The 17917-nt window shown below is 41.7% G+C and overlaps 1 protein-coding gene across 1 annotated transcript; it reads right to left on the bottom strand.

Annotated features, from left to right (window-relative positions):
- Positions 1-1353: 1353 nt before the first annotated feature.
- Positions 1354-10996, bottom strand: LOC147612114 (uncharacterized). Its single transcript, XM_086784167.1, has 3 exons — positions 9866-10996; positions 9646-9793; positions 1354-1415 (listed from the first exon to the last, which is right to left on the bottom strand). Exons 1-3 carry the CDS (start codon positions 10994-10996, stop codon positions 1354-1356), a joined length of 1341 nt encoding a protein of 446 aa, XP_086640293.1.
- Positions 10997-17917: the final 6921 nt, after the last annotated feature.

Consider the following 17917-nt stretch of genomic DNA (forward strand, 5'->3'; position numbering starts at 1 on the left):
ACAAAACATAACCAAATTTTGTAAACGGATCCTATCAATATAGTGGTTGGGCGGTTGGCTATTGGCTATTGGCTAACCCATGGGACTGGATGGGGTTACGCTAGACTAATGGATCCCTATAATTAAAATTTAATTTTGTTCAAGTTATGATAGTTGAAGTAAATCACGGATCACCCTTGTTCTATGGAAAAGAACCAACGGCTGTGCCTCTTTGACGAGGAAAAAAGCATTGGTCTCTATGATCCAAGTGCAAGTTCCTCCTTGATCCAGCCATGTGATTGCGGGTTTGGTCAGAATGAAAAAGGGTAAGTTAAGGCCTTTGATTACGTTAGAATAATTCTCCTAGAGGAATCGCCTATGCTTTCTGGGCGAGGGAAGTTTTTTTCGGGTTCGGTTTTTGGGAGAACCGAGGGATTAGTCTCTTGTCCGAACTTTCATGGGCGAGGCCCCGAGTGGGAAACCCTACCCCGCGCGTGAGGTTACTACTTCCACTACTAGCTTCCCAGATTCCGGTGCGCGGAGGGGACACGGGTCTCACACTCTGCCTAAGACATGGCCATTTCCTTGTCAAAAATCAAAGGCATGCCCATACTCTCTCAGGCCATGGCCTTCTCCCACACTAAGACACGATCGTACCCTTCTTTACCCACGGGAGGCTGTAAAAGAGAATGTATAAATGTGAGAGAACCTATGAAAAGGTGAGAAGAATCTACTAGGAGAGAATAAAGGGTAGCATGAGGAGATTTAGGAAGTGTGGAGATATTATGGGAGAGGTGGAGAGAATCAAGCAAAAGAGGTGGAGTGAATCAAGGAGAAATCAGTGGGATTAGATGCTTGGATGTAAACTCTATAAATTGAGGCATTGGCCTAATGAGAACTTGCTGGTTTTTGATTATGCATGCCTACATTAAGCTATTAGTTAATTACTCACTAATCACTTTATTAATGATGTTGATTACTCACTAATCACATCATTAATTATGCATGCCTACATTAAGCTATTGTTAATTACTCACTAATCACATCTTAATTATCATCTAATCACTTTGTTAATGATGTTGATTCTAGCATTTGATCGACCCGGTAGCTCATCACATTGCTGTAATTTTAACATGGTATCAGAGCCTAGCCTAGAATCCATCAATTTGTGAGTCCATTATCTTGCTAGTCACCTGGTTAATCCATCAATTTGTGAGTCCATTATCTTGCTAGTCACCTGGTTAATTAGGATTAGTAAAAAATTAATATTTTCACCTCTTTTTCAACTAACCTCTGCACCCCCAGCTAGTGGAGGAGCTCCCTCTCCTTGTAGGCTCAACATTAGCTCAAATGCTTCTAGCCCAGCCAAATGAATCAGCGCAGCAAACTGCCACCCACAGCTCCCAATTTTCGCAGATTTACAGGCACCGTTTTTTCTGAGAAAAATTGACATCTTGTCTTCTCAAGTTGTAGTGGGTCTGATTCCTCTTAGCCCCAGGGTTTTTCAAGCATGCTCTACAAGCTGGTGAAGTCAGAATTTGATTTGATCAAGTCTACAGTGAGATCCAAGCTCTTCATCAAATTTGCAGGTGACTTTGGTAAAACAGAGATTAAGCATTCAATGTTTGTTCAAACCTTGTGTTTCTTGGCTTAATCCTCTACTAGACTAATTACTATTGATGGCCTTGAAAGGATTTAAGCTCATTTGAACTCTAAGGTCTCAGATCTGGGCTCCCCGCATACTCTGTTTTTTGCACACAAAACAGAGGATTAATTTGCTAATCAGTGATTAATCAATGCTAATCACCATATTTTGGTGCAATTGAGGGTTCGAATTAACCATTAGGTATCTGATACAGATCCTTATAACTTCAGATTGCAATTCGAAGATGGTTTGATACTCCAACCATTCCGTACAAATTGGTTACCCTTGATTTAATGTAATTTCTGGTGATTTTATGCTGATAAATCTGTTGTAATCATCTCCTAAACACCAGATTGAGTTGTAAAAGGGTAGACACTGCCCTTGAATCTTGAAATTGGATCAAGAGGTAAGACCCCCTTCACATTATCATGAGTACAGCACAAGAAATAGCCAAATTTAATGGGGAGCAGTTTTACACATGGCAGACAAAAACCATTTATCTGCTCATGAGGAAAAATCTGTGGGGGTCAGTTGAGGGAAGAGATGAATGCCTAGAGGTGAGAGGGAAAAATGAGTGGAAGAGCAAGAATGAAAAAGCATTGTGACTTATTGCACTCAGTTTAAATGATGAAATCATTCATCACATCACAGGGGTACAATGGGCAAAAGATGCATGGGATGAAAATAAATTATTTGGCGCACAAGCTAAAAATTCAAAGGTAAATCTGTTAATGCAATTCTACAAATTGGATATGAAGGAAAGTGAACCTTTAATCACACACTTGAACAAATATAAAAGCATTAAGCAACAACTGGTAGCTATTGGCAAAAAGGTAAAAGATGATGAGACACTAACAGTGCTTCTGAAGAGTGTGGACAAAGGTGAATATGAAAACATTGTAGCAACACTAAAGAATGTACCTGAATTTAAGCTACACGAGATAGAAGGAGCTCTACTAGAGCAAGAGAGTAGAGGCAAAGAGAAGAAATGGCTCGACTCAATAGCAGGAGAAGAAAAAGCATTCTTCACCCAAGGAGGATTCTCTCGAGGGGACGAGGACGAGGAAGAGGCAGAGTAGGAGGAAAGACCTTCACTTGCCACAACTGTGGAAAGCCGGGACACATGGCAAGAGACTGCTACAACAAACCCAGTGGAGAAGGAGCAACATCGGCAAACTTCATGGAGGCTCCTAAGGAAGTGGAGTCGGATCATTTTTTCTGAGAGAGAGAGAGAGTGAGAGAGAGAGAAAGAAACCCCACAACCCAATGTAACCTTCCCCAACAGAGTAAAACCACCTCTGAGCCACCATCCGCCGATGATGTAGGCCATGTGGTAGATGTATGTGTGAGCACTTTAGTCAGGTCACGGGCACTTATAGTAGCCTTGGACACATAGAGAGAGAGAGTGTCAAGGACTATGAGTCTAGGGACTTGAGGCACTGGTCGTGGACTATCAAGTAAGAGGGAAACTTGGTATCATTAGGGGAAGGTTGAGGTCTATGGGGGCCCTTTAAGCTGCCATGAGATTAAGGAGATGATTAGTGTGAAGGCCAATAGGAAAAATACATGTGTACAAAAACGTTGGGTTGATTAAGACCCTAAATCTTGTGGTCAAAGGTGGAATCTTGCCTTTTTCAGATCTGCCAGCAAAGAAAATCTTCAATATCTTTTTTTTAAATATTTTTTTAAAGGAAAAGTTTCAAAAAGTTACCCCCCCTCACTTCCCTCTTCCCTCCAAAAGTAGGGGCGTGTTTCTCTCTCCTCCCTTTTAGACTAACCCACTTTCCCCATCTACCACTCACTACACCCTCACTTGCAGCCCTATCTTCATCCCCAACTTGAGGAAAGCTCTTTGCTACCACCTACTCAGAGAAAGCTCTGTTATCAGCCTCTTTCTCTCTCTAGAGGAAGCTCTGTTATCAGACTCTATCTCTAGGTCTCTCTCTCTCTCTGTGTGCAAGCAGGCACCTAATGCAATCTCTCATTAGCTTTCTTTTGAGGAAAGCTCTTTGCTACCAGCTACTCAGAGGAAGCTCTGTTATCAGCCCTTCTCTCTCTTTCTAGAGGAAGCTCTGTTATCAGACTCTCTCTCTCTCTCTCTCTCTCTCTCTCTCTCTCTGCATGCAGGCACCTAATGCAATCTCTCATTTGCTTTCTTTTGAAGGTTTAGCTTTCTGTGTGTGTGTGCATGTGTGTGTGTGTGTGTGTGTATTGTGTGTGTGTGTGCATGTGTGTGTGTGTGTGTGTATGGATTTGCAGCAAACTTCTTTGAAGCTTTAGCTAGCTCTCTCTCTCTCTGTCTCTGAGCAGGTATTTGCTTTTTTGCCATATTCTTAACATTCACTTTCTTTTCATTTGGGCCATCTATGGCTCTTCAGTGTGTACGCAGGCCATCATCCACTATCGAGTCCATGGCTATTTCCACAGTACAAGATGATGAAGGTTATTGGATTCCTACCGTTTTTAAGCGGTTCATGTGGATAACAATGCAGCCCAGTTTGAGGGGTGCACACAAGGTTCCTCGAAGGCACATGGCTTCCACAAGCCATCACTGGAAAGGAAGGATCTTAGAATTCAAAGTTTGCAACAAGGATGGAAAGCGGCTTGCAAAGGTGCAACATGTTTACACCTCAAGCCAAATACATCTTGAAGATGAGAACTCACCACGGTTCCCAACTAACTGTAAGTTTCAGTCCTTGTTTAATGTTTCTTTGCTTTGGAGAAATGCTTGCATGAAGACTATGTGAATATCAAGAACTCCAATGTATTCTATTGTATGCAGATGTTTTCCCTTCAACATGTGTGGAATGGCAGCCTCTAGAATGTTTTACAGGGACCTTCGAAGCATGTCATGTTGATCTAGGTAGGCTTATGTATGCTGGGGAAACAAGTTCCGAACTTGCAAATAGAGGAGTATTTTTCATTGCTGCAACATATGTTGTGCCACAGAGGGGAAGGTTTGGAGCACTTGAGCCAATTTCTCCTCCTGCACTAAATAGCCCGGAATGGCCCATTCTAGACCCCACTACAATGGAGAGCTTTCAGCGCAGGATTTTCCATGACATTCAGTCAAGCCTAAAGGCTGCATATGGATCCCACAGGATAAGTGTATCTCTTTTCATGCCTTTACATGTGTTTATTGCTATTTTCAAAGCAGGCAAGTTCCATCGCACCCCAACAATGTGGATAAGCAAAGATGGGGCCTTTGAAGCTCTAGATACATTTCTAAAAGGCGACTGGACCACCAAGGTGGCAGAACATAAGGGCGATGTAACAAAGTGCTCAGCGGTAATGTCAATGGTAAGATGCAGGTATCAGATAGGCAAGCAAAATCTAACTATGGTGTACCCTATTAGAAGGTGGAAATGCTCGCATGGTGAATGGGAGGCTTTGGACTCTGATCTCTATGCTAGGGAGGAGGTAGAACTTCATATTGAAGTTCACCCAGGAGAGGAGCATACAGTGGTAGTTAATGATGATTGGAATTTTGCTCAGTTGAGAGATCGTATTGTCATGTCCTTTAATGTAAGGAAACAATTCAAGTTTGTTGTTTCTAATCGACCCATGCGTCAAAGGTCAGAGAAACATACACTCTGTGTGTCATTGGAGCCCCCTATAGGGTCCTTAGCTTGAAAGACTGTTAAGTTGCAGACTTAGGTAACATTTTGAGTGATTTTGGGCGATAATTTGTAGCGGTGTACTTCTGAATACAAAATTATTGATTGCACCATAGTCCCAATGTCCTCTGTATTTCACTGCAATTTGGATTTTAATTTTGTTAAATTTAAAATTTTTAAGTATGTTCTATAAATTTATTAAACTTTATAGTGAAATGCTTTATAAGAATAGGTTTTGCTCTATAAAGCTCATTTCATTCTTAAGATCTTGCAGTTTCTATTTCCCTTCAATATCCCGCCATGGCTTCAAGCTCTAACTCGCTACGCGCAAAACTTGAGAAAATTGGGCTCTCAGCAGGTGCAGGTGAGAACACGCCATTTTTGAGGGGGTGATCGATATGCAAAAAACTATAGACCTTCATGCAGAGGCTTTTCAAGAGCAGGTCCAATACATGAATGATGTAGTGGCACAATATGTCGTGCAATTGCCTGAATCCACCACTAAATGGGTTCCAGTGGACTTAATCAGGCATCTGTACCATGGTGACAAGTCGTTCCGATTCAGGCTCAACCGATTTTTGAAAGGGCTTACATCTAGCAATTATAGGGTCGAAGATGATGACACCGTTTATGAATTGCAGGTTGGTAATGTAGGCACCACCTTCCTTTCATGGGATATGACGTTAGCACTGTTTTTGCAAGAAGCCAGGGATACAGAAAAAAAGAAGGGAAAGGCAGTGAAAAAGGAAGTAGCTCTTGTGAAGGAATCCAAAGGCGAGGTGGAAGAGGTTTTCTCAGAAGAAGCTGAAGCGTCCATGGCCTTGGTGCTTCTCCAACAAGGGTCAACTGAGGATGAAGAGCCTCATCGTGACCTCGAAGGGGATGAAATTGTGGAAGAGATCCCTGAGTTGGATGTAACCACTTTGAATCCCATCATCATGGATAACAAGGAATTTCTTTTCCTTGATGACATTTGTAAATCCTTGGGGTTAAGGGAGGATGAGGCCTTAAGCATATTAGCAATTGGGTCTGGTTTCTGCAAAGAAGACACACTTGAGCAACAGCTTGCAGGTGTACAGATTGATTTTGATGACCATGATCTTACCAAAGCGCTAGCATTCCAAGGTTATGATACAGAACGTACAATTGAGGAAACTGTTTCCAATGCTCTTGTTGCTATAGAAAATGTAGCAGCAGAGTATGAAAGTGTCCCTCAAGAAGCATTTCAACCACATAAGCGCTTGCATGTAGATACATCAGTTGAGCAGCGTGGAAGCAGTATAGACATATGCAACCCACGCATTAGCCAATGTGATGATGACATTGAGGTGGGTTTAAATCAAAGTTGTGCCTTCATATTTATAAGTGAGTTATTACTAACACCTGATTTTTTTCTCTTGTAGAAAGCTTACATTTTTGACAAGTTTGCTGCACGTGGAGGTGGAGTTCGTGTGCAATCCGATGGACGAGACACCTCCCTGATTCATTACCTTCCTAGCCTCTCTCCATCATTTATTCGAGTAATCCATTTAGAGTACTCTGAGGAGGCACAAGCAGAGCTCATCAAGTGTAAAGCTCTAAGTGGGGTTCTCACCGAAGATGGGCTAGCAAATAATGCAAACAAATGTATACTTATTAGCAGGGAGGCAGCCATGTACACATTTGCAGGCAACTACACCGGCCACGTGCTAAGCCACTGTGCCACTTCAATCTCCAAAGGTGTAACCAATCCTATTATTATAGCTAATAGCCTAGGTGAGAAAACCACACAGAGTGACGAATCTAAAGAAGCTCTCAGAAATCTTCTCAGGAACTTGTAATTTTCTTTCTACGAAATCAATACAAAATGTATACTTTTTTAATTGTAATGTTTCTAAGAAGTCTGAACCATTTCTCTTGTTTATTTGATGTGTCAGCACTGTGCCCTCTAAACTTTTGGCAGGCATGTGAATGTGTAGGAAATTTCATTGATAATGATCAAATATTTGTTCTTTGAATGTCACTTAACATCCAGCTGAAATCTGGCAGTACAAAATCTGAACAATTTTTAAAAAATCAAAATTTTTTATGTTTTTTGATATTTGTAAGCATATTTTTCATCAAAAAAGTGCACATACTCCTGGATAGAGTCAAAAAATTAAAAAAAAATGGCTGTGCGCTACGGCGCGAATTTCAGCCTTTCAAATTGCAGGCCAGGCTTAAATTCGCGCCGTAGCGCACAGCCCTTTTTTTGATCATTTTTTCACAAAAAAATGCATTGTGTGCACTTTATTTTGATGATTACTCTGCCTAGAACCATAAAAAAAAAGAAAACTGTTGCTTTTATAAAAAATGTTCTATCTAATGCCAGACTTCACCAGGTGATTTTGAGCACCAAATAACTTTTTTTTTGTCCCTGAGCTTTTCTAAGGCCTTATTGAGCTTTAAGCCTTTTTTTCGGACCGAAAATAAATTCAATATAATTTTGTTTCTGCACTATGTAAGGATCCTCTGTTCAGTGCCAACAACAATGCCACGTATAACAAGATAATGTTTCACAATCACCTTATCAGTAATATAAATTTTGTTCCTGTTTAACTAAGGCTCTTAATACATGATCAACAGTTTCTCTCATTCAAACAACAGTACAAGAAATGAAATGTCTGCTTTTATAACAGTTGAAACAAATGAATACGTTGGTTAACGAGTCATTGACAATATCTTATAGATTCAAAAAAATGTATTACAATGTCGAGATTACAAAAGGCACAAAGGCCGCCGCCTAAAAGCTTAATCCTATCCTATAAAGCCTTCCTTATGGAGCGCTTTATCCTGACATAAACGTAGTGCAAGTGCCATGTCAACAGGCTTTAGGGTCACCCTTTTGGCGTGAGCATAGCACAGCACCGAATCTTGAAACAGAGAGACCAAAATTGTTTCTGACACCTCTTGGAGGGCCTCCAGTGCCGTACTCTGTACCCGAGTGACCCTGTCACTGTACTTGTCGATGACTTCTTTTACAACTCTTGCAAAGGGGGCCTTCGCCATGATGGGGTCTGTGCTCTTTTGGTACTTTCAGATTTCTCGCAGAGCCACGGTCCCTGGTTTCCATCTTCTCTTCTTGTTGGCTACGGGGGGTGGTGGTGGATGTGACCTCTCTTCCCATGGTTGTCTATCATTTCTAAATTTTTTTCGCCTTTCTTGCTCGGCTGGATCTAGATTTAGTCTTCTCTTACTTGCTTCTGCCTTCTTCTTTTCTTGTTCTTGTTTTAATCTGCGTGCTTCTTGAATTCTTTGTTCCCGTCTTTCCCTCTCCCTTTGCACCTCCTGCTCCAGTCTTTCCCTCTCCCTTTGCTCCTCCTGCTCCAGTCTTTCCCTCTCCCTTTGCTCCTCTACTTGTCGTCGATCCTCATCTTCCATCTCCACCTCTTGCTGCCTGTTTGCACGTTCCTTCTTTCTCTTGACACGAATCTTTATTCTTTGTTTTTTAGGTGGAGACGGGGGCTGACGCCTCTCAAGTTCCTCATGTAGTGTTTGTGCTAAGAGCCTATCCTGCTCTTCACGATGGCTTATTTCCTCTGCTTCATAGAAGTCAGCAGCCTATTGAAACTGCTCTTGCTCAATACACAGAAGTGCTTCCTGGTCTTCCTCAAATGCGACCCTTAGCTCCTCTTGTAGCTGCTGAGGGAATAGGGCTTGCTGTTGCTCTCTTCTTCTATGCTCCTCCTCATCAATCTGGCGTTGTTGCTCTTCCAGCACACGCTCCTGCTGCTCAGCCTCTGAGAGAGGTCAGGGGAATGGTGTACGTGTGGCTCTAAATGAGCCGGTGTCTCCAGGCTGCTTGGAGACATCCTCAATATTGTCCAGTCCCGAGAACACATTCGGCTGTACATCTTCCTGTCTAGTCTCTACCTCTCTGTCCATGCTTGTATGCTTCTTTTTGATACGTTTTTGCACTTGTTGAAATGCCTGTGCCGCGGCTACTGCGTGTATTAAGTTGTGTGCACCAGACGGTACGTTTGGGTTCTCAGTTTTGCGTGCAGTGTGCTTAGTTCTAGCCATCCATTGACTTACACGAGTGAATGAACGTGAAAATGTAATTTTAAAACTCACTTTCACAGGTTTATATAGTTTTTGAAAAATAACTTATTAATAAAAAAAATCTCGACATTAATAAAAAAAGCTCTAACTTAAAAAAGGTTACAATTTTCTAATATGGAACCCATTTTCGACCCATACGCCTCCGCGCAGCGAACCACTCACGCATCCCATGCACGGCACTTGATGCTCGCCATGCAATTGCTCGTTGCAGATTGACATTTTTTACAACCCTTCGTAGTAATGACACCTACCCTTTTGGTTTCTGTCGACGTCGACCTCCCAAACTGCGATAAAACCAATTAAGCATCTCATGCAAGGCATTACTTTTTTCCTTACCACCTCCACCATGTCGCGTGTTCTTAAAGTATGCTGCCTTAGCTTGATAATGAGAGCGCTCCATTCCTTGGGTGCTCCAAATTGCCATTGGACCATATTCGTCGAGAAAAAACTGTGCGTGGGCAAATATAATGTGCTGCAACAAAGATCATATCAGAATTTTACTATTTGGCGATTAATATCAGTAAATAGATAGAAAGGTAAATACCATATAGTGGGTGATATGTGTTTCTCCCCATGCATCAACCATTTGCTGAGTAAATGTATGTATTGCAGTCTTCAAGTTTGCAATCTCCTCGGCAACAAGTGGAGCCTTTTCTAGCAATTGAATCATTTTGTCAAGTGACTCCCACAGCCTTGCCCGCTTGAGACCAAGCTCTGCATTATTCCCACGATAAGTGGTGCATTCACAAATGGCCTTCCATAATTCATATTTTGTGTGACTATTGTACCCCTCGTAATTTGAGAGAAGGTGTCTTGCTTTGGACCCACCCATGCATATTTTGTTTGGATTATCCTGACCCGGTCCCGACTTTTTAGTATCCTTAGTCAGCTTTACAGCACCACCATGAAGCCCCACACTTGAAAGGACATCTTCCAGCTTACTGATGCATTCGTTGCGAAGATGTTCAGGCTCCATATTCCATGCATAATTGATATGTAACTTCAGTAATTTGTCCATTATGCGTAACCTAGCATGAAGCGTGCAAATATGAACACGGGAAAGTGGAATCTCTAATATAGGGCTCCATGAGATATCTTCTTGATCACGATTAGGCGGACAATTGGTATTACAATTCATGATGCCATTAACCCACTGCATAGGTTTCTTTGGATCTTTGTTTTGCGTTGCACTCATTGAAGTTGGTTGTACATTTTTCTTGCCCTTTGCATGAGATTTGGTCGTCTTGGTGGCTGCAACCTTGCCTGAAGCTTTGCCGCGATCAATATACTCTGATTTTGAATGGCAGCAATAAATACATGGAAAAAAAGTATTTGCTCCTAGCTTGCATCCCAGCATACACTTCAATGTCTTTAAATCACCTGCCATGTGCCACTCAACTGTAAATGTTCCTACATCTTCCACATGCAAAGTTTCTCCTTTTGATTGCAATGATATGACATTTGGGATGCCTGTTCGGGTAAGGTACCATCGCAATGTATCATTCGTCTCCTGTGGAAGCTCAAATGCTGCCAACCACCATATATTCTTTTCTGATTGCACTCCATAGTAATCTTTTCCCTGAGATTGACTTCCCTTGTTGGAATTTGAGGCTTGTGCACTACAGTCAAGAAGATTATCATCCTGTTCCAGATTTCCTTTCATAGCCCTGTTCATAAGTATTAGGCTGACTCTTTCTAATTTTCGTCCTTTTACAATTTGACACTCATCAAGCTTTAACACAAACACAGCCTGACCTTGGCACTCCTCAATGCTTAGACCATAATAAGAAATCATAGCTCTTTGAAGGGTCCTTAAATCAATAAAGACATTGTTGTACTTGTTGTATTCAAATACCTTTGTAGTACATACAAGCAGAGCATCCTCCACATGACGGTAGCCACCTAACATGGTCGCAATTTCTGAGTTTGCACTTTTTCTTGCCATGGTTACACTGTATGGAGTTGGTAGCATGGGTCGAAGAAAACCTTTAGCACGATGACCTAGTGTAAACACCCTGTAGATGGCTTCATATCCCTTCCTACTGACACCAGCACTATCACATGCATCCATAATCTCTATGGGGCTTACCATATTTTGCAGCTCTCCAGAAATTCTGTTTCGGATTTGCTTAGATATTTTGCATGTGGGATCTTCTAGCAGCTTATATATGTCTGATAACTTAACAACATGTTTCAATATGCCTGCTCTACATTCCTCAGCACCACCTTCATATCCCATCATATCCCCAGCAATATCTCTACATGGAACATAAATACAAAATAACATCAATATGTTTCACAAAACAGAAAGGCCTGCAAAACAATGGCAAGAATAGAAGTTACCTTGTTGCTCGTACACGTCGTTTTCTTGCTCCACTTAGGATTGCCAAGGTTTCTAGGGACTGACGCTTTCTTTTCCGTTGTCGAAAGCCTACTGGAAGCTTCTTCAGGCTTGCAAGATGTCGTTGCTTGTTTCGTGCATCCTGTTTGGCTGCATTCACCTTGTCCCGTTCAGTATCAAAGGCCTGCTTAAGCAAAAAGTTGTTCTGCTGGAGCTCCTGATTCTGAGTTTTCAAGTTGTTCACCACTTCTTCAAGCCTATCAATGTCCTTCTTGTGTTGCTTCTACAACTCAAGCCATAAGCCTCGGAAATGCAGTCTTGAATGCGATTCCTGAGCTGCAACAAAAGAAAGCCTCCTACAATAGCCAAATAGACCATTAGCTCCATCACCTACATAACTAAGAAATGTAGTGATATTAACAAAATGAGGTGGAGCATTGGTGAGCGGGTCAATAGGGTATATGAATCCATTCGTCCAGAGGTCAATACATTTTCGCCCTTGTGATCGAAGAGTACCCAATGGCACATCGGTCACACCACTTGATTTTGTGCTGCGGATTGTAGCATACTCAGCAGCCAAATCTACATGTAACCTGAACTTTGGGGCTCTGTTAGATATATCTTCAAGTGGCATTTTCTTTAGGGTTAGGCAATGCTGAAAAGACCTTCTAGTAGAACACAATGCAAGAGTGAGGATAGGGTATTCTGAGGAGAGTGCAATGAAGTTTTGCTGTAAAAAATATTAGAAGGTCATAGATCTTCTGATTAGGTAATAGGAGAAAGGACAAGGAAGATGGCAAGAGGCATAGAAAATGGTAGATTGAGGTTTTGCAGCATAATGCAGTAGAGAGAGAGAGAGAGATGTAGATTGCAGACAGAAGTAGGGGATATGTATGGTAAACAATGCAAGAATGGAAAATGGTAAGCTTTGAAGCTATGGAGGTTGACAGAGGGATTTTCTGCACTTCAATGGGGGAAAGACATGAGAGAGAGAGAGAGAGAGAGAGAGAGAGAGCAGAAAATGATAAAAAGATGAGGCATGGAGGATGAGAGAGTGTGAGATATCTGCATTTGGAAGTTCAGAGGTTATGGAAGCTTACTTATCAGAGATGCAGAGCCATGGCACACCCAAATGTGAGAAAGGGGAAGAGAGAGAGTGGTAGAGAAACGAGGGCGTCTTAGAGAGAGAATGTAGAGAGAGAAAGTGGGGGGGGAGCTAAACGTGGAGGGAAGAGAGGAGGGAAGGCTTTCCAGCCATTTTGAATTTGGGGAAACCAAAAAGTTACCCCCATTTTAGCTCAAGCAAATATATATTTGAAAAAATAGAAATTCAAATAATGAATGCATAAAGATCCCCTTGTCAGGCCTAGTCAAAGTATGCTTAGAGTCCTTAAGCAAAAGTACTTAAAAACATAATATGGCAGCTTAAAGGGCCCCCATAGACCTCAACCTTCCCCTAATGGGGGTCCAGGTGTGCTAGGAGTATTCACTTGAGGGGAGGTGTTGAAATATACAAGTGAATAGGATGTGTGCGGGAACAAGCCCTTGGTTAGACGCTGTAAAAGAGAATGTGTAAATGTGAGAGAACCTGTGAAAAGGTGAGAAGAATCTATTGGGAGAGAATAAAGGGTAGCATGAGGTGATTTAGGAAGTGTGGAGATATTCTTGGAGAGGTGGAGAGAATCAAGCAAAAGAGGTGGAGTGAATCAAGGAGAAATCAATGGGATTAGATGCTTGGATGTAAACTCTATAAATTGAGGCATTGGCCTAATGAGAACTTGTTGGTTTTTTATTATCCATGCCTACATTAAGCTATTAGTTAATTACTCACTAATCATGTCTTAATTATTATCTAATCACTTTGTTAATGATGTTAATTCTAGCATTTGATCCACCATAGCTCATCACATTGCTGTAATTTTAACAAAGCCATGGTCATACCCTTCTTTAGCCATGGCTATACCCTCATGACAACACGGTCATACCCTTCCTCAAAATCTACAAAAGGGGCCCACCACTTCCATTTCCCTCACGAAGATACGATTTTACCCTTCCTCAAAATCTATAAAAGGGACCCACCACTTCTGTCTCCCTAGCTAAAATCTTGCAGTTTTTTCCCTTGAGCTCTCACCCTTCCCAACTAGCCTCCTACTCCTAGCAGCATGGCCGAACATTCAGATTCCTCGTATGATGTCCTCACTCATACAACCTAGAAGAAGAAGCGCCCAATTGGGGGCCATTTTGAGGAGTATGGCAAGTACCCCACCTAGCTATCGCAATTGGGTGAGGCCCTTATACTCCAAGTCATGAAGAACAACCATAATCTAGAGCAAAAGATTCTATATTACACAAGGCCATATGGTTCATAGTCTCATGAAGAACAACCATAGCGGCTAGAGCACAAGATCCTATATTACACAGGGCCATATGGTTCATAGGCTCATGAAGAACAACCATAAGCTAGAGCACAAGATCCTATATTACATAGGGCCATGCTATAGGGTCAGCACCGATCTCGGAATCATGGCCCGCAGCTTGGAGCAAATCAGGCTTGGTGGGAGGACCACAATTGCCTGCACCTTCTCAAGATCCATCTCTATGCCTTCTTCTGAGATAACATGTCCCAAAAGAACCACCTTCCTTCCTGCTGCTGCCAAACGGCATTTTCTAGGATTAAGACACCCTTTTGCATCATCAATACTTTGCAAGACCAACCTCAACTTTTCCAAAGTGATCCATGCAGCTTGAATAAATGCAAAAATAATCCAAAAAGACCCTTATAAAATTTCCCAAGTAAGGTGCAAATTCCTGACTCATGAAGCGTTGAAAAGTTGCAGGTACATTGGTCAAGCCAAATGGCATCACCCTATAGGTATACACTACCCAAGGGGTGATAAGTAAGATTTTTCTTTGATCTTCTTCACAAATCCAAATGTGAAAGTATCCAGAGTATCCATGAATACAACTCATGACCTGCAACTTGATCCAAAATCTCATCCTGAAAGGATAGAGGATAATAATCCCTCTTTGTGCATGCATTCAGAGGGTGAAAGTCCACACACACACACGCCATTTTCCACCCTTTTTGGGAGTGACTACAAATGGCAAAATCCACTCTGAATTCTCTACTGGAAAAATAAATCGAGCTTCAAGCAAATTAGTTACCTCATTCTTAAGCACCTTTGCTTGCACTATCCCAAACGCCCTAGCCGCTGTACCACTGGCTTACTTTGGGGCTTGAGATCAATCTTGGGCTCTACTAGGGTAGCTTGGCGTACTTGCGAGTAGCTATTTGCAAAAAGGATAGGAAATCCATCCAACATTTTTAAGTAATTTGATGTGTGTGTAGAAGGTGATAAAGATTAAGGTTCCATCCCAATGAGACCCAAGCAATGGCCAAGAGATCTCCGCCAAGAGAATCTAAAAGCCGCTAAGTATCTCAAGGGTGATAGACCCTTTTTCTTTCTTTTATGACATAAGGAGTACCCCATGAAGATGAGGGCATCGGTCTCGAGGGTCCATAATGTACCCCAGAGTCCTACCAACATCGATCAAGGCGATAGATTCCTTGAAGGTCCTTTTTTGAAGCTTTTAGACGTTAGTGTTCACCCCATGGAAACCAAGGCATCGGCCCCAAGGTGCTAAGACAACCCCAGGTCCTACCAAGCATTTCACATGGCGGTAGACACTTCATGTCTCAATTCACTTTGTATATATTTTTTTTTGGGTATATTTTCATTAATTTTTTTTATTAATCCTAGCACCTAGCTCATACCTAAGAGGTAGCTAGGGATAACTAATATACCTTGAAAGCATAAGAACTTGGCATACTCCATTGGTATATATCCTACACTGTCTTTAAATAGAAATATCTTCTACTAAGTTCACTAAGAATCTAGAATTCACTCACCATATTTTAACAACTAATCAAAAACTTAAACCAGCCAACATTGGGTGAACATGCAAACCATATATCCAAAAGATAAAAGCACAATAAGAACAAAAGATTAAGATTTGAATACACCTGTTGTAGTGCCCCCGTTGATGTTGTTCGTTTGCATTGATGCATTGCTGATTTTGTGTAGATTGCTCCTCCTCGGTCTTTGTAGGCGTAGCATGTCTCCCCCCTTCCTAATTTGTGTGCACGATAGGTGGACTATTGGGGCGTGTTTGATGCTCTTGTTTAGCGGAGATCTCTGCAAAATTTTTATTAACAAGCAAGAAAAGAAAATAAAGGAATAAAATTTGTTATTGGTGCCAATCACCGAATATAGCCGAGGGGAAAAACCGAGTGGGAGAAAAGTGCCCTGGCTTGTCGATCTTATTGTGGAGTCGATGTGCTTACCCTTGCGCTGGTGGTGGATCCGTGTCCACGTCTGCTGGAAAGATGGTATCAATTTCCTCAGGATGCAGTGACAACCCCTCACAAAAACCGGCCTCTAGAGAAGGTGGTAGAGGAAGGAGTGCTTCCTCACTAAAATATGGCATTGGTTCTATGGGAAGGTTAAGCAGACAATTTCGATTTTGGAACTGCGCAATATAGGTACTCATATTGATCCAATATTGACATGTTGAGGCTTGGGGAAGGAGGACTTGCAAGATAGGTGGTTGCAAGTCATTTAAGCTTGTATCCCTCCATTGTTGTGCTTGAACCTCCTCAGGTAATCTACGTTGATTTGGCCCTCTCTCTGGTATTCTCACATTAAGAAGATTATGGCGTTGGGGTGTAATTCCCACAATTTGTTTCATTAAGCCCGTGCCATATCGTCTAAAGTAAGAGCGGCATATCCAACAAATATGTGAAGCTTCTCCTAATACGAGTCGTGCACACTCTTGACAATGTGGAAATGGGTGATGCTGTTGATAGAATAACGTGACAAAGTGATGCCCACAGCAAACCTAAGGGAGCATAGAAATACCTAGAATGAGTTTGAAACGGAGGAGCACTATAACCCCCGCGATGATGAGGTCGAGTACTATCAGGGTCAATGCATGGTGGACATGTATCTCGCCAAATATCCATCAGGAGTTATCTGGACGTAGAACAATGAAATTTAGAACACTCATATCCATCATTACAATTCCAATCAAAAACAAGATTATCTCAAAAAGAGCACAATCCTCTAAAGGCATAAGGAACCACATTATTCAAACATTGATTTACCAAAGAGCTTCAATTGTAGTGTTAATGCCTTATCTTTGGTTTTAGGTATATCCTTTTTAAGAGGCGAGAATTTTAGCAATTGTCTTGGAATTTGAGCAAGATAAGAGGATTTAGGTATTGAAATGCTAGAATCTATGCTCAAATGAGACTCATTTGGACTTGTCTTAGGTACACAAGTTGATGGTGGAATTGTGTAACAAGGAGAAATTGGGACAGCCGGTGTTTCAATACATGTTTTAGGAAGATCAACACAAGTAGATTTGTAGGTGCTATCACAGCCACCTATCCTATCTTGAAGAGTTTGTGTTGAGTTCTTTTGCACCCACTGATATGGAAAATCAAGGGTGGCTTTTGGAATCTTTCTGAAACACTCTTTTACCCCTAGCAAACCATGGCATTTGGGAAGCCAAAGTGTTGTTGTACCCTCATAATAGCCTTGTGCTTTAAGAACCTGTTTTGGGACCCAACGAGTAACAATCCGAGTTTTAGGCTTGGAAAAGATGTGCTTCTTAAGAGGCTTAGCAACTGGGCTAGATGGTACAAGTTTGTACGCATCTTTGGGTAGCCAAATTAATAATTCCTTCTTACCTGGCCTTCTTTGAGCAGCAACTAGAGTAGTTGGAACATGCTAGCCATGGCCCTCACTTGAGTACTCAATTATCCACATCATTTGTTTTGGAGCTTCAAGAGCAGATTTTGAGAGTGGGTTGTGTAAGGTAGAAACATTACCCTTTTGACACGATAAAGCTCGTGGAGTAGCAGATCCCAAGATGCAATCAGAATCAATTTGCAACTTGTATTGTCTATTCTTCCAATCTAATGAGCAATTGGTAGCCCTTAACCACAAGAGCCTCTACTACTACCTTGGACTTACTTGCCACATAAAAGGGCACTGACATCTGGTGATCCTGGATGGACATCATAATGACACATTTTCCCTCTATAGGGTTATCTTCACCTGAGAAGCTTCGTAAGTCAACAGGAATTTGCACAAGTGGTGGTTGACCCAAGGCCATCCATGTGTCAAACGAGAGAACATTATAATCTGCACCAGAGTCAATTAAGGCAGAGACAAAGTAGGTAGTCTCATG

The sequence above is a fragment of the Cibotium barometz genome, chromosome 46 (assembly GCF_041138505.1).
Source record: "Cibotium barometz isolate CiBa-2024 chromosome 46, ASM4113850v1, whole genome shotgun sequence".
In the NCBI taxonomy this organism is placed as follows: domain Eukaryota; kingdom Viridiplantae; phylum Streptophyta; class Polypodiopsida; order Cyatheales; family Cibotiaceae; genus Cibotium; species Cibotium barometz.